Here is a 25,350-nt window from a genome sequence, read left to right as displayed (position 1 = left end):
ATGTAACATCAGAGTGTAAATTAACAATTATAGTGTAACGGTGATTACCTGTTTTGTGTGTTTACAACTATTATATGTTATGGTAGGGAGGTCATAAGTGACTTACGATGTTATGTACTTTCATGACGTTTCCTAGTAATAATTTACATCTATGTTGTAATAAGACATGCATGTGTAATCATCAACGTTGGTAGTGTAATGGAAACAAGTCTTTAAGTATTACCATGACCATATTACAATATAAAGGTAGAATATTATACTTGAACATGATTGCTTTGCAACTATCAACGTTCAAATTAGATGGTACTAATACTCTTTTTTTATTAAAGGGTACCGTAGAATTTCCCAAAACAAATGAAAAAAGAAATAGAGTAAATTGTACAAATGGTCCCTCAACTTTAATCAAATTGGAGCAATGGTCCCTCAACTAAAAATCCATTACCTTTGGTCCCTCAACTTATCAAAACGTGCAGCTATGGTCCCTCAACTAAAAATCCATTACCATTGGTCCCTGAACTTTAATTCAAGTGGAGAAATGGTCCTTTAACTTTAACTCAATTGTAACAATGGTCCTTCCAATATAACTCGTTTTGACAAATTTTTTGACATAGTTGACGAAAAGAACCATAATTATATACTTTGATGAGTTAAGGGACCCTAATTATATAAATGGTCATTCCAACATAGCTTATTTTGACAAAATTTTGACAAAATTGATGAAAAGGACAATAGCTACACATTTTGATAAGTTAAGGGACCAATGGTAATGAATTTTTAGTTGAGGGACCATTGCTCCAATTTGATTAAAGTTGAGGAACCATTTGTACAATTTACTCAAAGAAATATAAGATGAGTGCACATTAAACACGGCCTCACCTTACAGCATATATGTAACGAGAGACGCAAAATTTCTTGGAATAAGCATTTTCATTTTTGGTTAACCGGAAAGCTCTCAAATGGATGAAATTTAAAATACTCATAATGGTTAGAAAATGTAAACTTTACAATTTATTTTTATTTTTGTTTTACATCTCAAAGACGAGACCTATCAGTCAAAGAGAAAAAGGTAAATGTGGTCCAAATTACATCTCTCACTAGAGTAGATTTCACATTTACATCTTACAGAAATATATATAAAACATATCTAAATACAAGTTTTACATCTCAAACTTTACATCTCTCCATTATATATGCTCTTATTGATATAGAGTAATTTGGATACCCTTATACATGCATAGCATGTGAGTAGTGCATATTATAATGGTTACATATATGTGTGTACGCTGTCGATCGATCAGAGCCTCAATCGAGCCCTATATATATTAATCACCTTCATTAATTCACAGTTATTTTCTTAAAAACCCTAAATATTCTTAAATAAATTATGGTATATTATCATCCAGTCTATGATGGTTATAATCCTCCGTGCGAGCAGTGTCATGACCATGCAGCTGGGGTAGTGCACTTGGTGCTGATGAAGATGAAGGGGTGTGAGAGTACCAGTGAGACCAAAATAGATAGTTGAGGAAGTTGAGGAAGCTGAGGCCTGCCAGCAACCAATAGAAAAGGTCCAGTCTGTCTTTGTTGAGATTATTGTCACCCAGCCAACCACCACCAACGCCACCACCTGAGGATGTTGTGATCTTATTCACCAGAGAGACGAGCAGGGAGCTCAGGTAAAACCCAAATGAATAGGAGCAATAGGTCAAGGCAGTTAAAAATGCTTGCATCCCTTTCAAGGATTGTTTGTAAAAGAACTCAATGAGGCCTACGGCAGTGAGCATTTCCGATAATCCAAAGATCAAGAATTGTGGGGTGATCCAAAAAATGGAAATTATTTGGTTCGAATGTATAGCTGCATCCCTTCTCTTTTCCTCCATGATGGCAGCCGCGATCATCGAAAACGTCGCAAAAAAGAGTCCAAACCCTATTCTCATTAATGGGGAGATACCGGAATCGTGACCGGTGAATTTTCGAGCAAATGGAACAAAGAAAGTGTCATAGAGAGGGACAAGGATGAGAAGAATGATGTAAGGGATGGATTGAAGTGAAGCTGGAGGTATATGGAAGGATTTGGTTAGCTTGGTGTTCATCATACTTCCTTGTTGGACCGAGAAAGTTTGGAGCTGAGCCAAAATTGTGTTGAAAATTATGGTGGAAGCAAAAATTGGGATGACTGAAAGAAGTATTTTTACTTGCTTCACTTGAGTAACGGTGCACAATCTCCACGGACTTTCCTTTGAGTTAGTGCGATCTTGAATTTTAATGCAGGCCTTGTCCAAGAACCTGATCATCATGAATTAATTTGGAAGATATTACTCAAGCATGCGTGATTACTAGAAAACACAATACACATTTATACAAGCATTCTCAAGTAACTATCATGGCTATAGCTAGTTGTTGGACAACTACTAGGCACAAAAAACTTAAGGAAATTGGCTAAAATAATGAACTAATTTCAATTGGTGAAATGATCACTTTTAATATCTAATTGATATGTAGTTAGTCTTTGATCGATTTATCGTCATTGTTTTGATTTTGATCACTTTAGAAACTAGAATTTGTGAATTCATCGTTGCAGCCAATTTTCAAGAACTCAAGCTAGCACAGAATGATTGAACAATGTATGTCAAGTGAAAATGACAACCATACAACCATGTGATGTTATTAATTCGGTGTTACAATGTGGATGAACGACATTAATTTACAGTATGATATTGACATTTCAACCTAGTAATATAAATGCATTTGCAACACCACCAAGGTGTAATGGTACATAAAAAACAAGGTTACCTTTTGAGAATCATATCAACAAAAAATATGAGAAAAATGTATAGTTCCTTAAAGGATAACTCTATCCACACAATCATTTTTATTTTTTACACACTTATTTTTATTTTTAGTTGTTAAATGAAATGAATTGAAAAAAAAATCAATGGTAAAAAATTAACAAATGTGTGTGAAAAGTAAAATTAAGTGTTTGAGAAATAAAAATAAGTGTGAATAAAACTATCGTTCTTTTAATTTTATAACAATCTCAAAGCGATGAACAATCTTCTTAAAAGGAACCAGATCCTCTCCGGATCTCCTTATTGGGGTTCTTGGAGATCAATTGATAGCAACCCTTTATCAAAGATCATGTAGCCATAGTTTTTTCTATTTTTCACACAAATTGAAGCTTGAAAATATAAAAAACATTTAATTATGATAGCACGATCTTTGAAGAAGGATTAATATCAATTAATCATCCGAATTCTCAGTGAGAAGATCCAGAAAGGATCTGTTTCCTTCTTCAAAAAAGGGGACTGTTTTTACAAGTGGGAAAATAATTGGCCGAATTAGAAGACATGCACACGAGCGTGGAAAACAAGATGCTCCCATTGTAGGTCATAAAATAATAGAAATAAGGATATACGTGTTTTCTCCTTTTGTATTTGGGACATGGGTCTTCTCCGAATTCATATATCCTCATTTATCAAATTCATGTATTCAGATAATTAAAATTTAATTCAACATATAAAATTATTATAATTTTTAAAATATGCTTCTATTTGTAACTGTTATATTAAATTTTCAAGGTCCTTGTATTTGTACCTGAACTTTTCAGTGTGAAGAAAGCTGCCAGCGTCAGAAGAGAAAGTAGCATTGTCATTTAGCGCATTGTTTTGGCTTCCATGAAGCATCTGTGGATTAGATGGACAGACCTGCTTTCTCTTTAGTATTGCAGCCACAAAAACCTAAAAAGGAAAATAATAAGATATTATATATTCATTTGTTTACGTGCATGTGTAGAATCTCATATTATTCGCCAACCACATGTTAATCTTTTAAAAAAAAAAATGATAATCCAACAAAATTGCATACCGACACATGCACATCAAAACAGTATATATATTTATAACCGATTATACGAACCATTCCTGATTAACCCGTGAGATATGTTAGATTCCATATAAATTACTAATTAATTAAAAAGATTAAATTGAAAAGTTTAATTAGTAAAAGTTCAAATATTATACTTGAGCAATGGGAGTGAGTATGCTTCCTTGAGGTCGTTTGTTCCTGTAATATAGGGTGCCAGAAACCAAGCTGATCAACCCCATCGCCATGGCGGCTGCTGAGACTCCAAAGCCAACATCCATTCCAGAGTGAGTTTGGACCCACACGAGAAGAGTGAGGGCGACGAGTTCACCCATGGAAAAGGCAAAGTAGGCAGCATTGAAATAGGTGGAGAGTTTCTTGGACTGCTTTGGGTCATCTGGGTTGAACTGGTCAGCCCCGTGAGCAATCATGTTAGGCTTCACACAGCCACTTCCCAATGCCACCAAGTAAAGTGCTACGAAGAAGATTAGTGACTTGAACCCTTTTGCCTCTACACACTCCTCTCCGTTATTAACGTTGCATGGGGGTGGCTTTAGCTGCGGAACATGAGCTTGGACTGACAATAATATGAAACCCTGCATGCAAGCATGCGCGCAGATTCAGCAGACATACATATATCATCATGTACAAAAATGAATCCATCAATCAATCATTTGTTCACATGAATTAATTAATTGAGTACGTAGAGACATTACTCAATCAATAATTGTTAAAAAAAAATAAGTGGTCGTCATATTTGAATACGTGATTTTATTTTTAGCGGTATTATTCTGTAACTCTAACGGACTCGTAGCATAAACAAGTTTAGCAAGAATTTGTTGCAGAGAGAGAGAGAGAGAGAGAGAGAGAGAGAGAGAGAGAGAGGGCGTGAGGGAGAGAGAAAATTAACAGGGATGGATAAAGAAAAAAAGACAAAAATGGTGAGATCATGATGAGGGAAGGCTGAGCTTTAAGCTAGGTAGCTCACCGAAAGTTCCACAAAACCAAAGATAAGCATGGTCCAGAAACTCCCAAGATAAGAATCAGAGACGTAGCCACCAACAAGGGCTAAGAGAAAGACAGTTCCAATAAAGTTCGTCACTACGTTGGCCGAATTTGACAGAGAAAAGTGCATCTCATTTATCACGTATGTTATGAGGTTGTTCCCAACTGCAGCAATTCCCATTATCTCAAATGATTGAAGCCCTGTGCATGAAAACAAAAATATCATACAAACTTAATTACGAACGTTAAAATCACACGAAAAAGAAAAAAAGAGTAATGAACTAACTCCTTAATCGTAATGAATTAGTACAATCTATGGCTTAATTTAATAGAGTTTTAGTAAAGTAATTAAGTAGATGACGAGTTTGACCAAATTATTATGATTGACATATTGTATAAATTAGCTCAAATCCTTCATCTTTTTATGTAAATATATCTTATATTAAAATAAAAGATTATAATAATTAGGGTGCGGCTTTCTTTTTCATTTGAGAAAAGGTGTGGTTCATAAGCTAAATCAACAAACCATTTTCAGTGTAAGTCTGAATAATTAGTTATCACAAAAGTTATATACAGGAGAAAATGAATTCAAAAAATACCAAATTAGAGAAAGTAATTAGAAGAAGATATAGAGGATGTGGCTATACCAAGAACAAATGCAGCAGCTCTCATGCCACCATGCTTGGTAGGATTGGAAGGTCTGCCTCTCCAATCAACAGTCATCTCTTCCGCCATTTCAGATGTGTCAATGGCCTCAACTTTGTGGTTCTGCCTCCTTTGTTCCATATCTATAGATGCCCCTGCTGCTATATATGTGTGTGTGTGTGTCTCTCTCTCTCTTTGGCCAAACTAGGAGGGAGAGGGAGAGGGAGAGGGAGAGGGAGAGGGAGAGGGAGATAGATGAGGGCTAGTAAAGGATGCCTGTTAAGGTTGTTGCCTTGTGTTGGTCTGAAGCTAATAATTCTGAATTGGAAGCAATTGGGTTGTTCTAAATTTATAAGCCAAGAGCCAAGCTCCTTGCGCCGTGGGATTGTAAGTAAAACCAAAATATTAAATCCACACGCACTATAACCACGTGGATAACACTTCATCCAGGAAAAAAAGGCTCCGCGCTGCTACAAGTCCCAACTTCCTATCTAGCTAGTTTTTTCTAGCACTAATGACCTCATTAGAGTACAACTCCAATGTTCTTTTCTAATTGAGCTAATAAGTTAAATTTAAGCACTAATAATCTTACTAATTAAGAGTGTCTCTGATGTGCTTTTTAGTTGAGCTCTTAAGTTAAAAGACTTACTCAAGTTTAGTTATGGTTCCTAAACAGCTAAACTCTGATAATATAGCTCATAGGGTCCTCCAACTCCACCTAGTGTTACATAGTTGGTCCTTCCGTTAACTCCATTAGTTTTTCTGTCAAATATAAAGTTAAAATAGTAATCTGACCTCACAAAGTTAGAGAACTAAAAACTAGAAGAAAAAAGAAAAGAAAAGAAAAGAAGAGAAGTGAGGGTGGTTGGATTACACGGTCAGGGGGTTGTTTGGGGTTGTATTGTATGAGGGAGAAGGAGGGGGAGGTTTGGGATTGCATGATATGGGGGAGGAGGAGAGGAGACCAGACGATCGAGGAATTATCCATGAGACAAGGTTTGTTGAAGCAGGTGTGGTCTACACTGTCCATTGCATTGTTATTCTTACTGGCAGCTTGACTAGACAGAGTAAAAAGTAGTTGTCGGTAAATGTTGAAAATCACTTGATGCACGTTGAAAATCACTTACTTCCTTCTAGTAAAGTTATTGTTTTCCAATAAATTTCCTGTTTTGGATTGAACTCCAAACCCTCCTTTTAACAATGAAAAAAAAAACTCCAAACCCTAAGAATTTGTTCATTAATCCACGACAACGGCATCAAACTTGAGAGTCAAAACTTAAAAGTCCACTCAAAAGTCTCGAGGCATCCAAACCTAAAACTTAATTCATGTTAAAGAGATCATCTTTTTAGATCATATTTTATAGATCACATAATGTAGCAGTTGATGATTAGATATCTTCTTTAAACCAATATCTGTCAATTGCTGAAAACCTATCCACCACTATAGAATCACTCCCGATAAGAGAATAACTGCATGATAAACTAGCTACTAAACGGAAATGACTTTCAAGTGCTCATTATTCAAGAAGATATACTCCACGTGTCATAAAATAAGTGAATGGATACAAAAAAAATATAGTATTTCATCTTCTTGTATTATGATATGTGGAGTATCCCTTGAATATCAGTACATGAAAAAATCTCTCCTAGTCAACAATTGATCTTCTTAACACACGGCATTAATGTATGAGTTTGGCGGCAGGGAACTCTGTGCTCAAATTCATACCTACTAGTACTACTACGGTATATATTGTATATGTGAATGTGTTTTTAGTATACTTTTGGTGTAAGGTGTGGTTTGATACATTGACCCAAAAGATAAAGGTATGGTTTGATCTTCAAGTACAAGGAAATATATTATACATGTGTTGAGTAATAGGGGGGAGACAAAGTGGAGACACAACATATGAATATCCTAAGTGGATCCCAACACACATAATATTACCACTGTTATATCCTGTTTTCTTACCACACTTTCAAGTCTATATATCCACATCCAAAAGGTGTTTGTTATTGATTGGTGTTCTTTTTTTTTTACCAATTGATCACCACTAGGCACTACCACTATGGAAAGTGAGGAAGACTATTTTTACTCCCGTTAATTAACTCGGATTTAGATCAAATCTGGTTCCGTAGCTCCGGACCAAGAGATTCATGCAAGAGAGAGAGAGAGAAAAAGAGATTTGGATTGTTGAAGCTTTTAAATTTTTGTGAAGTGGGCCAATGAATAGGCTAACAAGGGTATTAAGATTGAAATTGAGTAGTCCGAATATCTTGATTTGCAGGTTTTATACATAGAAATATGGAGTGGATCTCATTCCCTTTTAACTCTTCAATCAACAGTTCCATCACTTAATTAAATCTGTTTTGGTAAGTGACTGTCCACTTTTGTAGGAATTGCGTTGTATATTCTTTGGAAAAGAACAAGAAGGCGCAAGACTTTTGGTAAAAGTTCTTTGGATTATAATGATATATGATGGCCATTGCAGTCGATTACCGTATTGCTTCAACCATGCACAAAAAATAAATTATTGATAAAAAAAAAAAGAGCTAATGAATTTGAGGGAAAGAGTGTCTTGTGGGAATATCCAAATGACCTAGTCACAATGTTTTGATGCACTAACTTGTAAAAATGGACCACATCGGGTGACTGTAGGGAGCACATCAATTTTTTTACGATACAAGTGATATTTTACTCTAAACGAAATTAAGAGGAGAGGGTAAACACATAGCACAGCCGTTTGAAGATGAATAATCTAATTAACCACCAGATTGAGCAATTATAGGTTTCACTAGAATGGAAAAAGCGCCCAGAATAATAAACACCGCAAAATTTTACAATTTGGCCATATATATGTGCTATATATATTGGTATATAGGCAATATATGGTTATCGTAAGCAGATTAGTTATAAAGTGGACATATGTACTCCTCTTATGCATCTGAGATCATTGTCTCAAGCAAAAATTTGTTGCATTATCTTTTCTTACATCGACAAATGTTAGATATGTCTAATTAGTGGGGGGCGCATTAGCAAATAACAATATTGCGATTACATGTTTAAGGCATTTAATTAATTGCCCCAATGGAGGGTTTAGTGTGTGCATGTTGTTTAATTAACATGTGATGTGCTTAAAGAAAGAGTGACTTCCAACCTATTAGGCGGTAGGCCACGGGAGATGTAGTGGGCGGAAACTTGGTGTGATTTTCAACTCTTGGACTTGGGTGGTGGTTTCTTCTGTGCATACATCAATAGTCCACAGTAGCCTGAACTTGGACACAATTTTTATTTTTATTTTTTTTAACATAGAAGGTATTCTTATGCAGTCTTCGTATCACTATCACATGACGGGACATTGTATATTTAATTTTAACATTTGACTTTTGAATCAAATGGCACACCAAAACAAAACTAGTAATCATAAAAAATACAAGTGTAAGAATTCAAACTCGAATTAAAGTTACGTAGTGTACATTCACCAATATGTCAACACATGAAGAAGTCAATAGTTGGCTGAACTTGGACCAAATAAAAGCCACTTTTGGAGCCATTGGACCAAATAAATAAGGGCAGGAGCATTATCATAAATTTATTAATTCTCTGCACCATACTCGACCATTTTCAAAATATGTAGGAATGTGTATTTGTTAAGGTCAAAAAGTCCCTTAATTGGATCGATTGAGGGAGAAAGTTGGTAGGTGGACATGCACAACTCTAAAGGCTAAGGCAAGCTAGGCAAGCTAAACTAGCTAAGCCTTGTAAGTTATTGGAGAGGAGAGGCTTCAATTCCTTCCACTTGTTTTCTTCTTGTCTTGTGCTGAAATGATTGCTAGCTTAGCTAAGGTCATGCAATTCACCAATCAACATTTTTAAATGCCTTATTACCCATTTGAAGCTATATACATCTTCAACGATATTCTAACATTACTCAACATCTTGTTTTCCTTATGAGCTTTTACATTAGTTTTTTTTATGTTAGTGCTGCTTTGGCGTTAGTTGGTATATAATATATGGGTCAGTGCCGATATTGTTCGGCCGTTTTTGCCCTTTTCATATGGAGAAATTTCTATAGGTATTGAGAACATAAGTTACGTGGTCTTATCATTTTACGTTGTTGTTTGCCATGACTTTAAAGATTTCAATATTAAGATCAAGATTACCTATCAGATCATAACTAATACTTATTAACTATTGCCAATGAGAATTTCTCTTAATTAAGATAATTCTTGCTATAATGATCTCAAATTTGGAGTCTAAGAAAACGAAAATAATTATTTAGGAAGCTACAAGTGCTCTCAGTTGCATTTTTTAGGCCTTAAAATTTTGGGAACTTTAATGAAATGCTCCCGATACTGTTCACTATAACGAAAAACCATATTTTTACACTAAAAAGTCATTCATAGTACTATTCACTTTACCCTTTATTTTGTCCTTATCGCTAAAACTCAATGTTTTCAAGCCATTTTCATTAGTTTTCCTTAAAATTTTAGGTTTGGTATTCTTTTTCAGTGAACTTCATGCCATTTAAAGGTGGTGAAATCCTGATAGAGAGATGATACCAAATTGGCATCGTTTAGGGACTTTAGTTGGTCTCTATCAACCCTTGACGTCCAAAATCTCAGTAAACACTAAGCGGATTTTAAGGAAAAACCATGAACACACACCCACCACCATTACCAATACCACCACTGTCACCATCAATCCCGCCGACCGTCTCTGCCCACCACCACCACCACCATCACCATCACATCCCCCGCCACCCTAGTCCACGAGTTTCTTGAACAAAATGATGCATCAGAAGATAAGAGTGGCCACTTCCTATGGATCACAAGAATCTTGCTGCATCACCTCGGATTCTAAATCATTTTCTCTGCCAAGTAATTCAAATGCACATTCACTACTATTAGCTTCGCTTATCTCAATTTCATTTAGTGTGAAATATTCCTCAAGAATACCGTACAAATATACGGAGTAAGTCACGTCACACTAACTTCTCTTACAAACTCACAATTTTAGTACAAATTGAATGAATAAGGATCAAATCTACCATTAAACGGATTCTGCGAGAGGGTTAAATATTTGATAGTTCACAGTACCCAAAGAAAAGACAAACCTAGATAGATGGCATACCTGCTACACATTTTGTGTTTCAAACATGATACGTGAAATATACAATCTTGGTGATTCATCTGTAGTAGAAATCAAGGTTGAATTGCTTTTAAGTCAGGGTTCGCCGGTTGAAAGACTCCACTGTTAAGTTGGCAGTGAAAGCTGGGATTGAATTCAACTTCCGAATAAATATCTCAACCTGCAAAATGTTATCTCAGATTAGTTGACAAGGTAACTCCAATAGTTCACAACCACATATCACGATGAAAGATTTAAACTTAAGTCCCTGAAGAAACATCCGACTCTTGAGTACCATATTAACATTCCTCACGAAATCAAAACAAAAGGTTAGTTTGCTCCCCTCTGAAATAAAGGGAATGAAAGAAAGTAAAAGCAAAATAAAAGGAAACAGGGAAACAAAACCTGGACACCGAACATAATAAGTACAACTACGGCTGAAACCATCTGTCAGATCATATGAAATATGAATCATGGACATATACGGAATAGAGTTTCCCTAATTGAATCCTCAAATAATCTGGTACAGGTTGGATCACCCAGAGACGAAGAAACAATAGTCCTACCAGTACAGAAGCATGCAAAAAAAAAGTTCTAAGATTAGATAAACATCATGCTCCATACCTGTTGAGATATCTCAGACTGCGAGGTGTAATCATTTGCCTGTTCAATCAAACAATAATATGATTATATTTCTTCCTGCATTTGTTTTATTACGAACTCAAAAACAATAACAAAGAGAAAATTGAGATGTCCCCAAAAAATATGCCTGCTGTGTTTCCTAACTGAAATCTAAAGGACTAAAATAGCTTTAGGAAGGCATAAGAAAATGACTTCATATAATACGATCTTACCAAAATGTTTGTGCTCCCTGATTCATATTCAAATTCAAGCTTCTCATCATCACTTTGCGCATATATAGATTGGAGGGTAAAACGTGTAATGGGGATTCCATTGGGACGCTGGTGTTCATCCATCACAATCTGCAAAATTGTAATCAAAAGATAATCGTTACAGTTTCACAATGGCCCATGCAGGTCTCAAATCTGCATAGGAATGACACTTAAGTAAGATAAACAATTGGCCATGAAAAATTGGTAATAAATCTCATGATCTCAACTATTTATGCTCTCAAACTAGATCATATTATAGCAAATGTAGACAGAGACAACTTATTAATTCAACATGTTTAATAACTTAAAACTTTATATGATTGATTCTCAGTGTTAGTAAAGCATATAGACATAAGAATGAACTTTAAACCTGTTAATAGAACTTAGCAAAAGATGAACTTTGAACACTACAAAGTTTTTACCTTAGCAATGATATTAGTAGTTTCAAGTTTTAACTACTTTGGCATTTATTTTGAATGCATACTAATATCAATGCATCTAACAAGAACAGATGGATTAATCCGTGACATGAATAAATCAGTTTCATACGCATGGTAATGAAGATATATTGAGATAAATGCACCTTATATATAAGACTTTTTCAGCTCCGAATATTATAATGATTCCTCACCATGTTAGCTGGAATGCCATGTTAACTGGAATACTACTAGTCATATGAAAATTAAAGTAAAATGAGCAACATCTATGATATACCTTGTAACCAAAGAGCTCACAACATGCCCTCCTGAACACTGAAATTCGGTCGGCAAAAACAGTCTTGTACCTGTTACAGGGGTAAATTCAAATGTTTTAACCTAAAAGTTGTATTATAGTTTAGGTATACTGTGAACATACAATGAAAGGGACATCAAAACATATATATATAGAAGAGCTGCCTCCTCTCACAATAAGCCCACCCAATAACTTAAATCTAATGCAATCTTCTTACATCTAACAAACCGAATAAATTAGCAAAAGTGGGGAACCCCAAGACTGGAATATGCCAAGTTTTCTTAAAACCTTAGGTTAAAAATAGGTACAGCAATGTATACCAAAGTTCGCTTATATTAACAATATCCATCAGTCACTCACCTTTCTTCACGTTTTTCCAGAGTTGCAATTTGTTCTTTCAACTGCACTATCTTCCCAGATATGTAGGAATCCACCAATGTTCCAGCATCACCTGAAAAGTTCAAGAGAATGAAGCAATGCAAATAAACTCAGTACAAAATTGCATGACGAGACAAACAAACATCTGACTTAAATAGTCAAAAGATAACAACAATGTAATATCTTCTAATTTCTACGTTAAGTTATACCTTCTTGAGGTAAATTAGAACACACTTTTATGGAGCAAGTATGGTGCTGTCCACAATTTACGCCAACAAAGGTGCCGACGAGGGTGACAATAATAGCAATGGTAACAATGGAGGTAGATGAGGACAGTCGTGGCAATCAAGGTATTGCTGGTGGTGGGGTTAATTTGGTAGTTGTGGCAGCAACTTGAAAGCCACATATATTATTATGGTATCAGTTAATGGGGGATCTTTGGACCTAAAGTACCATGTTAAAGCCACTCCTAGAATCCAAATCAATTATTTAGTTTTTGGAACAGCGTACTTTAGTAATATGACAATTTAAAACTATTTTAATCCCCAAACTCATCTAAGACTGTCATCCATGCACAGCCAGAGCAAATCCGAGACAACAATATAATGCTCTTAACCATTCATTTCTAAGACAGGAACCTTAAAAAGAAGTTTTTTCACATAAATTTCTCTTTAAAAGAACTGTGTGGTTCTTACCTGATTGACTTTTCAATTCTTCCACAGCTTGTAACTTCTCCTTTGTCTTCTGTAACTCAGTTTGTAATGCCTCAATAGTTTGTTTTGCTTCATTATCAGCCGCAAGAGTATTCACCATTCTTAAAACTTTAGTATTTGCAGCAGAGAAATCGCCATGACCAATCTGTGGAAGCAAAAGATCTCAGAAATTACGTAATCGAATTGCACTTTTTTCTGTTCATCTGGCAGGGTTTAGATTGCTTGTCTGCAACTGCAGTTCCTTTTGGGATCGGCCGGTTAGCACAAGAAAGCCATTACATATCTGACAATAGTTTTTTCTTGGACAAATCTTTTAATTCCTTAAATATTTGTAAGATAGGATTCTCATTGCATGAAAAAAGAATCTGCAGGGAAGTACAAATAATGATATTTTCCTAAGGGAAGAGCTTGGTGCCATAGTCCACAAAAGTTCAAGGCTCAGCCACCATTCAAACCCGGCAGTGCTCCTTTAATAGCCAAGAAAAATTAAGATAATAATGTTCATACCAATAATGCTCCGAATAAATTTGGCACCCACCTTGGACTCCAGCAGAGCGATCTCTGAACGAAGTCGATCGCTCTCCCTCTCCAATGACTTCATTCTTCTAGCTTCATTGTTCAACCTCTCATTAAGCAACTTTATTTCTTCACGTTGACGACTATTAACTTCTTTTTGTTCACACAGACCACATTCCAATTCTTTAATATAGGCCTCTTTCTTTGCAAGTGATGATTCAACCTCCTGCATGTGCAAACGAGGAAACCAAACAATGAACTTAAACAGAGATTCCTTGAATTAGAAATAGTAAAGAGAAGAAATTCTGTGACCTGAAGAAAAGTTTGACTGGCTGCTTCATCTCCAGCTTCATCATTCTTTGCCGACTTCAGTCCATTAAGGACATTTCTCAACTTATCCCTTTCCTCAGTAACCATAGAGAGCTGCATTTTAATACTTCCTTCAGCATACATTCTTAAAAGATAATTAGTATAGTTTTTCTCAACTTTCTTTTGGGACCGACTTGTACGAAAAATGGAATGTTAGAGCTTTTGACCAATAGAGGCATAAGCATATCAATTACGCTTATTATATTCAGTATTAATTTTTACAATAGAAATGTAGGTGTTAATTATAAATCATTTAAAATCTAATTATTACAGTTTCCTGTCATATTATGATCCATCAAATTGTCTATATAAAGAGACCCTACAATTATAGGGTTCAATCTTCAGGCATGTTGATTGAAATTATTATGAATTGTTTCAATTTACCCCAATTTTCTCTTCATTCTAGAATCTAGATAAACACTACAATTATAACCCTACATTGACACCAGGCCCAACCACCCGCAAAAATAAAAAATTTAATTAAAGCTTCCGGAGCAGAAACTTTGAGGGATTGTACAGCAGCTGGAGAATACAGAATAAGCTTAGCAACAGCCTGAGTGAAAAACTAAAAAAATAAGAAAAAGATGGCATAAAAGTAAAACTACCTGGTCACACGCTTACCATTAATTCAATCCGCTTAACCTCTGATTTTGATACATCCACCTTCTCTTTCGCCAGGTTAGCCTCTATTTCAGCATTTTGTTTATCAATTTTTGCAGCATCTAGAGCTACCTCCAGTTGTTTCAAGGCAGCATTAGCCTCACCCACTTTCATCATGCTATCAATTACCTCTCTGCATTAAATGAAAAAAATGTCCATCACTAGGGACCAAAAAACATTTTGCACAAACAAATCTCAGATTAAATAACAAATAAGAAATTTTATTTTGCACTGTTTGGTGGGGATGATGAGGACAGAACTTGTTGATAACATCGACAGTACATATAAACACTACAACTACACAAACTTGAAACGCACGTTTACAGATCAAGCATAACTATAAGAAAAAGAATAGAAAAATTCTCAGTCCTAACCTCTCCCCCCACCCCCAAACACCACACCACAACTAATATACAAAGTTGACTGGGCCATTTGAACCTTCTGCGATTGTTCCAAACACCAAACAAACAAACAGACATGGTGTCATGAGGTGAAAACCAGAACACTGAAAGAAGTCCAGAGATGATTTGAAGATTTCCAATCACTGAAATTAAGCACACGGTACCAGCTCATTCTAGACCATCTACTATGAAGTTTTCCTACTCAAACAATTATCCATAGTATCACGTTATGCATACATCACATAGTACCAGAAATCATCTACTTCCTAAGAAATGTATATAGCAGGTACAGTTATTCTAGGGTCTAAACAAAAGAGTCATACCCATGCAATACAATATACACAGTTTTTAACATTTAGTTTTAAATGTTTAAAATATTCAGCTCCGCTGGATTGCTGGGAAGTTATCCACAAATAAATTCCAATATCATTGATGTTATACCAGACATTCAATTTTAATCAACTAATAACAAAGTCACACTAGGGCAATCCTGGCCGCCTTAACAAAAATAAACAGATAACAAAAAATAATGGAAGAAGAAGAATAAGAAGCATCAAGGAAAGCCTCACTATTTAGGTCTATGATTTATGAGTTTATTAATTCTCCTAAACTATCTAACAATGCTGGTTCAAAGTACTGAAATGAACTATTCCCATACTTTTGTAAAGCTGCAAATTTAACAGGTATATCCTCAGAACATGACACGCCTGGAATGTCTTTACTCATCAACTTCCAAGTTGTCAATTCATTCTCCAACTTCTTCATACTAAGCTGTAATTCTTGTAGTTTGGATAACTCTGCCTCTGCCCTCTCTCTACGGCCCTTTTCTTCCAACAATTTTTCCTTCAATAACTCAACATTTTCATGAGCCAACTTCAGCTTTCTTGCTTCCCTCACTTCAGCATCCTAGGAATTTAGAAACAGTAGTTTGTCATATAATAGTCAAGAAAAAGATATTAGTACACATCTACAAAAGATGAAATCAGTCATACCCAACTCTCTTTCAAACGAGAGCTTCCCAAAATCCATTCAAAATTGAAACCAAAGATCCCAACAGCACAAGACAAATATTCTCCGCCAAAGTATTTAAAATTCTTTTTGTTCAGTACAATTTCTTTTATTCCAAATGATAAACTTTTGTTTTATCCTTCTTCATCTTCTCACAAAATCTATGATGAAAATATAAAAGGTTGATGAGCCAAAACTCAAATTACCACAGCTAGCATAACAATATACTCCTTAACCCTAGGCCAAATGGCCAAATCACACTACCAAACAAACAATGCATTGACTAAGTATGAACCATTCAACATATACAGACAGATTGGCTGCCTAATCACTAATGTTTAGAATTTTATGAACTTAAGTCCAAACCAAAAATTAAACTTTCGAGAAGCTGAAAATTTTTGTGAAAAACTTAATGGAAAAGTATTTAAGAATGATCATCAATCAACTTCATAGAGAACCTGAGGATTCAATAGGAAGAAACAATTTTATTCATTAGAAAAAAAAAATCAACAACAAAAACTTACAAAGTTTCTAAGCTCTTCTTGCAGATGTTTAACTAGAATATTATTCTCCGTGGATTCAACTTCTTGAAATGTAAAACTTGACAGTTTCTTCTCCACTTCGCTTTTTTGTTGCACGCACTGAAAAATAGAGATGAATTAAAAGAAAATTTGATCAACTCGTGGAAGTACAAGACAAATCCTAACATTATACAAAATGACAATTCAATATCAAGGCCAAGCTGACCCAACAAACAAATAAATTATAAAGGAAAAGGTAAAACTGCAGTTGGCATTGCAAACGGACAGGCGATGATGTATATATGAGAAAGATATTCCACAGAACATATCAACTGGTGTCTAGGAGCGATAGAAATAAGAGATCTACCTCGCTAAGTTGTTTCTTAATATCATCCAGCTGCTTTTTCAATAGCTCTGATTCTTTCTCAGCATTATGAGCTCTGCATTCCATTCGTTCAAGCTAAACAAGAATGGGGAAGGTTGAATGGCATGTTCATAACTTCATACAGACTATAAAACTAAATCAATCAAAACCACCACTCACATCTGCTGTTATTCTAGAAACAGAAAGCTTGGATTCTCCTTTCAGCTGGGAAAAATCGTTATTGAGACGCTTTTTTTCCCTCTCTATGTTTTCAGAAAGATGTCTCAGTTTCCCCTCTACAACACTTGCTTTCTCCTCAGCCAAAGCTGCTGAAGACTCAGCTTTCATGCGAAGGTTCATTTCATTTTGAAGCTTCACCTGATATTTGAAATGTGATATGCTGAGTGGGACAGGAAAAAAACCCGTTTGGAATTCCAAACAGGGAACAAAATAAAACTAGGAAGAAAAACAGAGAGAACAGCTGAATCATTCTTTTGGGACAACCAAATGGTGGATGAAGTACCCATCATGGATAAAGGTTCAAGCATACATATACCTCAAGTTCGCTGTTTGATTGTAATTGTTTAGTCAATCTTTCATGAGAATCATGTAACTCCTTCAAAAGCTGCTCCTGCAGAGCCTGTTCACGTCCCTTTGCAGCAGCAAGTTCTTGTTCCACATACAAAAATTGATCCAGATATTTCTTCCGCTCAGATTCTGCAGCACATGTAACTAATGAGGGACACAAACAAAAAATGGATAATCTAAAGAGTTTCCAGATGGTTAGCTTTGTAAATAACAAAAGAATTCTGATATTAAGGAAAAGAACTTATCTTACCAATGCTATGAAATAAATTCATGTGCATACATGACAAAGCAGTTGCAAACAAGAAAGAAACTATCTTGCTGTTGTATGGTTCGTTATTTTCGACTTTGCAATCTGGGGTATCAGTGATTTTTAACATAAATGGCTCACAACACAAATCGAAGACAAGTCTCATATCATATTAGGTTCAAGTTACTAGGAGCCTAGGAATAAATCAGAAATTGAATTTCAGTTTAAGATGTAGTGGCACTTTTATTTGCACCGGGGGGGGGGGGGGGGGGGTTATGGAACTAACAAAGTCCAGCCCATAATTATATGGTGTTCTAGTAATGTCAATGAGTCCAGGACTTTTCTCTACTCTTAAGTTAGTCATCCATGCTTGGCTACTAGTTCCAATATTGTCTATTCTATCCTCAGTATGGAAAGAAAAGGTTTGATAGATTATATGCATCCTACTCTTAAAAAATAAGACTGAAACAAAGGAATTGAAATTTTTTCTGTTGGGTTACCACCACTAAGCTCAACCATTAGGATGTGTGTCGATTGTTGCAGTAGCAGTGATTTCTAGTTCAAACAAAAGATTCCCCACTATGATACAAGGATAAGATTTTCTTGAACTTCTGTTGTTCCCAAAAGATTTAGCTGTGTTTTCTTCGCACTTTGCAGTTCTAGCCCCTTTGCTTTGTCATACTCAATTGAAATCTTAAACAAATCCCAAGCATTTTTCCAAAACTTATCCCCATGAAAGCCTAAAATCCAAGTATTCCTAGAACCGGTTTTCTTTCCTTATATTTCATTCTTCTTTCAAAGGTGTTCTTTGTACCCAAACGAAACACCAAGGTCTTCTTCAACCCTTGAACTTCATTCTCTGAACTTCTTTTAAACCCCAAGTTCGCTTAAGCCGCACTTTCTCATTCTTTGCAGTCCTAATCCTTTTTCTTACCAAATTAAAATCATACAAATCCACAAGTATTTCCTACAAATTTTAGCACTCAAATAGCCTCCTGCACAGTTTCAAATCACAAAGTATTTCTGCTGCTTCAACCAGTTTCCTTGTTTTACCATCTTTATTTGTCTTTCATTCTTCTTTCGAAGCTTAAGTTGTTCTACAAACCGTGAACTTATTTCGTTACAACCATAACCCACTACACCACATGTTCATTTTGCTAAACGAAACCCACAACATAAGAAAATTTAGGCTAAGACAGCCTGTCCCTACATGAAGACATACTCTGATCAAAATAAGAAAATTTAAAATTGATTCAGTTTGTCACTTGTTGATACGGAAATCTTTACATAGTTATGATACCACCATATTACACCATTAGTTGATCCAATCAAGTAAAGAAATGTTTTTTTCGAATATTTGTGCAACAATAACAGTGAGTTTGGAAACGAAAACTTTGCAATTCCTATTCAGCCTGCAAGAAGCGAACAGAAATAGAGCATTGAACTGTGACTGTGAGAACCACAATTATGAAAAAAAATTGACAAACTGAAGGGGAAAGAGCAATGTTGAGCAATGTAGTGGAAAATCAAATTCAAAGAACCCACCAACTTTGCAAAATTTCTCATTTAAAGCTGCCAATTTAGATTGATAATCAGAAGCTTGCTTCTCCGCGTTGCTCAAGGCATCTATAAAGTCTGATTTAACCTGTGCCAAAGGAAGGGAAAAGGGTTCCTCTTAGCAATAAATATGCAATAAAAGAGGAATACACTGCAGTAAGGTCTACAAGCAAGAGAAACAAAACAAAGATGATCGTCCTAAATCCACATTTGAAAAAAGCTTCCGGCCAATAGGACTCGTATATACTAGATTTAGCTGCCAGAATGAAATACTCAAATACAGCTATGGAAAATTGGATGAATCAATTACATTAAATATCATAGATTATCAGCAAACAATCATAAAATCGATTCATATGTTATGGATTGAAAGGGCAATTGGGCGGCACTGGCGAGAGAGAGAAGAGAGGGAAGCATTAATACCATTTGGCGGCATTGATAGGTGCAGAGCAAGTGGTGGGAGGAGGAATCGGGAGGTGGAAGGGAAGAAGAAGGAGGAGGAGGGTCGTCCTCGAAGATGACGAGAGGGCCAGGGCCTGGGGCAGGCGGTGTGGTCTCCGCCTCCGGCGCCGCCGCCCGTTGCTTCTTCGTCGGGGGAGTTCTTACTATCATCTTCAACCGATCCTTAAACCTAGACCCCTCTCTCTCTCTCTCTAACAGCACAGCACAAAAGAAAAGGAGAGAGAGTGCTGGGCTAATTCAAACGCAATGGGGGAGGGCGCCTTTTCGTTCCACCGTCTTTTCTTTCTTTCTTCTTTTTAAGTTTGAAACCCAGAGAAATACGCTTATGCTAGAGAAATTTGTCATTGTAATCGAAACACGAGTAGTACATCATATGTTTTTATATAAATAAAAATAAATTTTATTTTTTAAATTATTAACCTTTTAACGTATATATCCTACTATTTGTATAATAACATGTGATGTACCATTATGTGTACCGACCTCACTGACAATTCACCCTCGCAGCTGCAGCTACAAATCTTCCTTAACACAATTGATCTTTTCATAAGGAAATTCCCTTTCTGGCCTTGAAGGGACAAAGTTGGTGTCATTTTATTTTCATTTATTTTTCCTTTTTGTCCGCGGGCTTGGGCTTTCATACAAACTTGTTATTTTGTTTTGTTTTTATACAAACAATAATACAGGAAAGAAAGCAGGATTCAACGTGAAATCTTGGGTGCAAAAGAAAATACTTTGAAATAACTAAGTTACAAATCATCTTACTTCACTCGACCTCTCACTTTGAAATCTAGTAATGAAGTGGTGATCAATGTGTTACCAAACACATATTTATCAGAATATTTCATTTATTTATTTATTGACATTTCAACTGTCATATTATATACACAGAGCGTTAAGGACATACTATTGCAAACATCAACCAAACCAGCCAAGAACAATCCCTTTTGGTCTAATTTATTTACTACTCTGCATCCATATTGTACGTACTCGCTACTTACATCAACATGGATGGATTCGTTGTAGGAAAATTAAAATATAATATTGTTGTAATACGCATTGGATCGATTGAGACGCCTGCGGCTGCCTGCATGCCTCTTCGTATCACTTTTGTGAGAATCGAATGTGGATGCCATCTCCAAATGCTATCAGAGGCCGTCGAGCAATTCGTCCTCCCTTGATTATTGTCCACCTATATACCCATACACACATACAATACAAGTTACTTGATTTTATTTAGTTCTCTGTGTTTGGAGACGCCGCTGAAATTACAAGTAATAACATCTGAAATGTACTTATCTCACCTGTATTTGGAGACCACAACATGAAGAAAGGTGGCAAGCACCACTTTAGAATACTCTGCCCCTGCACATTGTCTCGATCCTCCTCCAAACGGCGTAAAATTCTTAGCCACCGTGTACGAATCGAGATCCTTCCAGCGCCATGGGTTAAAAGCAAGCGGATCTTTGTACATGACAGGGTCCAGATGTAGAGTAGAATTAACCACCATGATCGTCCAGTCGGCTGGGATTGTATATCCTACACATTGTCCAATTAACCCCGGGATTAACTTAAGCAGATCACTAATTAGCATAATCTGATGCATTCCTGCATATGCATACCCTTTATTTCGATATCCTTGATTGCTCTGCGTAGGAGTCCTGGAGGATTACTCGTCAATCTCAGAATTTCACTCACCACCTACAGTTGAATAACTCACAAAAGGTTTTTTTAGGCAAAATGATTCCTAAGGTTGATATAACTACTTACTATGGTTATTGAGATTTAAAATAGATAGAAGTTATTTCTTTGATTGTTCATCGTCAATATTTTGGTTTTTTTGTGAAATCTCTTTTCAATTGAAGATTTATCATAAAATAACCAAAATGATTGACGGTGAACAATTTCAAAATCACTTCTATCCATTTTAAATCTTAAGGATTAAAGTGATGAGTTATATGTCAATATCCGAGCATGTAAACAAATAAAAATAAGAAAGGGTAAATTACACTTTACCACTTCAGGTTTGAGGTCTATTGCAACCTCATACAACATATTCAAAACATTTCACTTTCATACCTCACGTATAGAGTTGACGTGGCTACCAAATTTATTTCAATATAATACATCTATTACATTTTACATCCATTGGTCCGTTAAGAGTTGACGTGGCTACCAAATTTGTGTCAGGTGACTGCCAAATTTATGCCACATGGCAAAAAAAAAAATTATACATTAAAAATATTATAATAATTTACCCTATTTATTAAAATTAAAATAAAAAAAAAACCCAAACCCACTTCTCCCTCCACCTCTCCAATGACTTCCTCCTCCATATCCCTCCTTCCTCCCCCCCCCCCCACAATGCCTCAAGAAGCTCGCCGTCGACAAGGCCGTCGAGTACATCAAATTGGGAATGGTCCTCGGTCAGGGAGGAAGATGTGTATTTTATTTATTTTTTATTTTTTATTAATAGGGTAAATTATTATAATATTTTTAATGTATAAAAAATTATTTTTTTGCCACGTGACACAAATTTGGCAATCAGATCAGCACAAATGTGAATCTCATATTTGACACATCATCACTTAACGGTTTACTTAACGGATTTTCTAACGGATTTATGAAATTGAAATAAAATGATAAGTAAATGTATAAAATTGAAATGTTTTAAAGATGTAGTAAGGAATTGAAATTTACCCAATAAGAAATGAACATGAGGGTGTAACAAAAAGTTACTTACATGAGGAGTGAAAGTCAGCGATTTGTATTCTTCCCAGGTGAGTGAAGAATCTGAATCCGCTCGGTTTTTGAGAATTGCCTCATGCTCAGCCTATCAAACACAACTCTGTTACTTACATATCGATCGACAGCATTGCAAAAGAAAGAGATTGCTTGCTCAAAAAGCACCAAGTGTACGTTGAATGCACAGGTTAAGAAGTACGTACAGCTAGTTCCTCCATTACTTCAGGATGCTCAGCTAGTAGTTTGAAACCGAGGCACATTACAGTCGCAATGGACTCAAAGCTACCAAATAAGAACCCGTACAGCAGACGCACAATGAAGTCCTCGGTTAAGTAGTTCTCCGTCTTTAAGTCTTTAATCGCTTGATCAAGGAAATCTCCCTCTTCTTCTACCTCCTTAGCACGCCTCTCCTTTAGCATGTTCGTAATCATCGTAATTACTTTCTCTTGGTCCTGCAAATCATGAGACCGATCGAGAATCATTAGTCTAGCTATACAGTTGTTATATTCACACTCCCAGTTTGCGATTTGCACTTCAATTTCAATGTTTTATAATCTTAAAAACGCGAAAGTTGAGTGCTTCATGACAACATTATCCACTTATCTCCGTGCATCTCAAATCTAATAGATTCCATGAAATTCTTTTAGATTTAAAAAGAATGGATCAATGACTCATTACCTTTAAGCATTTGTGGAATGCAGTACCAGGGATGTTCAAGGGCCATGAGGTAAGACCCTTGGTGAATGTAGCAAATTTTTCGCTTATATCGACAGGCGATTTATCAACATCATAACCGCACAAAAAGCTTGCAGTAAATTCAACAACCATCTGCAGAATTACACAAGTTAATCACATATTATATAAGTACAGTTAATTAAAATTTAAAGAGCAAAGAAATGAAGTGACAGAAATGTATATATACAGCGGAAACAGCATGCTTGATTTCAACAGAAGGCTTGGTAGACCAGTGGAGTAGGGTTTTGTCGATCCATGCTACTAGCTGAGGAAGCTTTTCCTTGAGGGCCTCCGGAGACAAGTGATTCCGAAGACTGCTTCTCATATACTTGTGAATTAGGCCAGGTCCAGTTATCCGATTTTCGCCTTCTAATGATAAGAGCTTGTTGAATGTGTCCAGGTACCACAGTTCAACTAACTTCCCTTCTTGTGAGAAGAGGTAACTGTTGATTTCGGGATCTGCCGAGACAACAACACGCCGCCCGATAAAACTTGTTCGAAATATCGGTCCATATCTGGAAAAATAAAAACAATATATACGAGAAAATTAACAAAAACATACGACTGATCATACATTTTAAATTGTACAACTTAGACTTTTGAGATAAAACTCCACACATGTGCAAACATGCGTGGCTTACTAAATTGTGGAATAGATACCTTTGAATTCTTTTCCTGACGAAGGGGTGGAGGTCGAGGGAGTAGCTAGGAATGAGCAAAGAAAGGGTTTCTCCAAGGAAAGGGAGGCCCATGGAACCAGGAGGAAGAACTCCATTGCCCTTGGCTCCTGGAGTCCTCCATTTGTAAAACCATCGAGTGCAATATATCACAAGAAACGAAACCATCAACACCGCCACCCACATTATTCCCAAATATTCCTGAACACCTTACTTTTGGAAGAGAAGGGGTTTTGGTTTATGAGCCGGAGGGTGATGAAAGTTAGAGAAGGGATTTTTGGTGAATTCGTAGTGGGAATTGAGAAGTGAATGTGCACATATATATACATAAAAATGAGGCAAGATCAGGGAGATTTTTAGTTTTTTCAAAAGTCAAATTAATAAATAATTTTATACTAGTGTAGATAATATCGTATGTTAATCTAGTAGTATTCATCTTCACTTGTAAGTGAGAGTCTTTGGTTTGATTTTCACCAAATGCGAATTTGAACCACATTGTTGCTAGTTCATTATGAAGTTAAGCTCACCCCTCTACTTAATGTAGATAATATGATAATATCGTTCGTTCTCAAAAAAAAAAAATCGCTTGTTTTTTTTTTGAACAAAAAATATGTCTTGTTAAAAAAAATAAAAAATAAAAACTTATGATCATTTACTTGTAAGTGAAAAATTGAAAGTTGAAATGTTTCTGTGAGTCTTCCCGGCCTCTAGAAAGGGTGAATAATCGTGACTTACCACCAATTGTCCCCTTTAAAAAAATAAAAAATTAGACTCTGTTGTGACCTATATTTAACTAATAGGGGAAGGGGGCAAGCAGCACAGAGAGAGAATATAGTGATGTGTTTGTAGGGTTGTGTAGATGAATATGTGTGTTATTTCCCCTACGCAATGCCTTTATTTATAGTAATAAGGGAGAGAAGAAATCATTCTGCTTTAAGGAATACAAGTCCACATAGGAAAGAATAACTAGGATCAAATCTGATCTAGGATTTACACAATCACACTTAAAATAGAAGTTTACAACACTCCTCCTTGAGTGTGTAAATACTCAAGTAAATTCAACATCATGTAGAGGTTGAGGAAGTCGACTCGTCGACACTGATTCTAGGAACACGCTATTCTCAATAAGGTGGGAACATGCATAA

At 35.9% G+C, this 25,350-nt stretch overlaps 3 protein-coding genes across 4 annotated transcripts; all 3 read right to left on the bottom strand.

Moving 5' to 3' along the window:
- Positions 1–1,071: 1,071 nt before the first annotated feature.
- On the bottom strand, positions 1,072–6,395 carry LOC103441995 (protein NRT1/ PTR FAMILY 4.3). Its single transcript, XM_008380727.4, has 5 exons — positions 5,514–6,395; positions 4,850–5,067; positions 4,020–4,457; positions 3,595–3,737; positions 1,072–2,286 (listed from the first exon to the last, which is right to left on the bottom strand). Exons 1-5 carry the CDS (start codon positions 5,650–5,652, stop codon positions 1,383–1,385), a joined length of 1,842 nt encoding a protein of 613 aa, XP_008378949.3. The 5' UTR covers positions 5,653–6,395; the 3' UTR covers positions 1,072–1,382.
- A 4,020-nt stretch (positions 6,396–10,415) lies between these two features.
- Positions 10,416–20,383, bottom strand: LOC103441996 (mitotic spindle checkpoint protein MAD1). Its single transcript, XM_070826174.1, has 16 exons — positions 20,010–20,383; positions 19,575–19,674; positions 17,751–17,911; positions 17,375–17,572; positions 17,198–17,290; positions 16,834–16,950; positions 15,960–16,207; positions 14,862–15,033; positions 14,184–14,294; positions 13,894–14,097; positions 13,338–13,500; positions 12,625–12,715; positions 12,247–12,316; positions 11,494–11,622; positions 11,264–11,302; positions 10,416–10,820 (listed from the first exon to the last, which is right to left on the bottom strand). Exons 1-16 carry the CDS (start codon positions 20,196–20,198, stop codon positions 10,731–10,733), a joined length of 2,175 nt encoding a protein of 724 aa, XP_070682275.1. The 5' UTR covers positions 20,199–20,383; the 3' UTR covers positions 10,416–10,730.
- Positions 20,384–20,864: 481 nt separating this feature from the next.
- LOC103442046 (beta-amyrin 16-alpha-hydroxylase CYP87D16-like) lies at positions 20,865–24,498 on the bottom strand. Of its 2 annotated transcripts, XM_008380784.4 has the most exons (8): positions 24,189–24,498; positions 23,716–24,043; positions 23,472–23,621; positions 22,997–23,245; positions 22,792–22,881; positions 21,671–21,749; positions 21,353–21,587; positions 20,865–21,240 (listed from the first exon to the last, which is right to left on the bottom strand). In XM_008380784.4, the coding sequence occupies exons 1-8, from the start codon at positions 24,389–24,391 to the stop codon at positions 21,153–21,155; spliced, it is 1,422 nt and encodes a 473-aa protein (XP_008379006.3). In that variant the 5' UTR covers positions 24,392–24,498; the 3' UTR covers positions 20,865–21,152. The 2 variants fall into 2 exon arrangements, with proteins under 2 accessions (XP_008379006.3, XP_070682804.1); XM_070826703.1 differs by lacking the exon at positions 20,865–21,240 and having other exon boundaries at positions 21,349–21,587.
- Between the last annotated feature and the right edge of the window lie 852 nt (positions 24,499–25,350).

Source organism: Malus domestica, chromosome 08 (genome assembly GCF_042453785.1).
Source record: "Malus domestica chromosome 08, GDT2T_hap1".
NCBI classification, from domain to species: Eukaryota; Viridiplantae; Streptophyta; class Magnoliopsida; order Rosales; family Rosaceae; genus Malus; species Malus domestica.
The sequence above is the reverse complement of the archived record's forward strand: the minus strand, read 5'-3'. Positions and strand labels throughout refer to the sequence as shown.